This window comes from Triticum dicoccoides, chromosome 7B (genome assembly GCF_002162155.2).
Source record: "Triticum dicoccoides isolate Atlit2015 ecotype Zavitan chromosome 7B, WEW_v2.0, whole genome shotgun sequence".
Lineage (NCBI taxonomy): Eukaryota > Viridiplantae > Streptophyta > Magnoliopsida > Poales > Poaceae > Triticum > Triticum dicoccoides.
The window spans coordinates 352,157,524-352,159,370 of NC_041393.1; the positions used below are offsets into that span (position 1 = coordinate 352,157,524).

The window sequence follows — 1,847 nt, forward strand, 5'->3', positions numbered from 1 at the left end:
CGCCACGTGTCCATGTGGCTAGCTCGTGGCCCCTCTTGACTTCTCCCGAAGCTTTCAGTGTTTCTTATTGCCCAAAAAAATCGTGTTAAATCAGCAACATATTTTGACCTCCTAGATATTAGTTTCTCACGAAACAAAAAAATAAGCAGAAAACAGGAACGGGAACCGGCACTCTATTAATAGATTGGTCCACAAAAATAATATAAATTGCTATAAAAATATATAAACATGATAATATAATAACATTAAACAATCAAAAACTATAGATACATTTAAGACGTATCAACGACGCAGTTTAAAAAAACGTGTTTCGAAACAAAACCCGAAAAATTGACGTCCACAATAACACTACTAATAAGTTATGAGATTAATCGGTAAATTAGGAATTTCTTTTAGCGCTCGAGATAGCGTCCACCTTCAGTCAAACCGACTTGTGCGGGAAAAATAATTAGCCGAGTCATCGGGCGACAGGTTAGTATTCCTCCATAAGATTTACATTATGTCACTGATTAGCAAAATGTGAAGAATCATACAAACAAGATAACAACAGTTTCTCTCAAAAGAAAGGAGAAAAGGATGAAAGCTTCAGTTACACATACTTAATAGGGTACATACATAAACCATTGTGGAAGGGATCCTTGACGTCCGATATGAACCAAGACTGCAACAATTAGGATACCGTGACTGCCTCCAAAAAAAACGGCTGCTAGTTCTATTACTGTTAGTGTTTTATACTATATCGTTTCCAACCCCCTGGGTTAAGTATGGGTCTCCAGAAGCACGCCCAAGACACAGCTACCCATCCATCAATGATAAACAAGGGCCCGGTATACTTTTCAAAGTCTACGGATTAGGATGAGCAACATCCAGCCTTCTTTACGGCAGAGACATCGTCTTTGGACCCTACGTTGATGGTCTGCCCTCGTGGTGGAGCGGCAGGGTCGTCGCCGATGTCAAGAGCTTTCTTGCTGACCACTCGGTAGATCTGGGTTAACACCTCAGTGAAAGCGTCCTCTACATTCATGGCCTCCAGGGCAGAGGTTTCCATGAAAAAGGTGTATTCCCTCTCCGCAAATGCCTTGGCATCCTCCACAGAGACAGCCCGCAAGTGGCGCAGGTCGGCCTTGTTGCCGACTAGCATGATCACAATGTTAGCATCGGTATGGTCCTTGAGCTCCTTCAGCCACCTCTCCACATTCTCGAAGGTCACATGGCGTGTCACATCATACACAACAAGCGCACCGACAGCTCCTCTGTAATATGCGCTTGTAATTGCACGATATCTGCAAAGGGATTGCAAAAGTTATGTGTTATGCAATTGAAATATTAGCAATGTTGCAACCAGATTACAAAAAACTTCACAATTTGTAGTTGGACTTTCATAAGGAAAAAAAAAACTGTTCTTTATAAAAAACATTACTTCTATATGAGTGGATAGGATGATACAGTGACTTCAGCACATAATGCCTTAACAATAGCAATTACAATACAAGAATTGAGATACAGCCAATGCTGCAATGGGTGAAAAATCAATATAAATAATCACAACAATCCAAATAAAAAAGCTAAAATCTATTATGTCCATTTTCCACTCGAGGACGAAATGCCAACTGCCCAAATTAGCACTTGATTGAGGGCCAATATTGAAGAAAAAATAAAAGTGAAAACCCTTTTATTGCACTAAAAAAGGAACGCACATATATAGGGCCTGTTTGGGACTGCTCCACTTCAGCAAAATCAGTTTTACTCCACCAAATCTACTTTGGAGCAGTTTCATACAGAAGTTGTACCACTATCAAAGAGAATATTTGGCTTCCATCTAGCTCCAGCTTCAAGAATGAGAAATT

The 1,847-nt window shown here is 40.2% G+C and overlaps 1 protein-coding gene across 1 annotated transcript in view; it reads right to left on the reverse strand.

Moving 5' to 3' along the window:
• Positions 1-491: 491 nt before the first annotated feature.
• Positions 492-1,847, reverse strand: part of LOC119338310 (ras-related protein RABA1f-like) — an 8,352-nt gene continuing 6,996 nt past the window's right edge. The window contains exon 2 of the mRNA XM_037610603.1: positions 492-1,283. Within this exon, the coding sequence (XP_037466500.1) occupies positions 851-1,283 (433 nt within the window). The 3' untranslated portion in view covers positions 492-850. The remainder of the gene's footprint in view (positions 1,284-1,847) is intronic.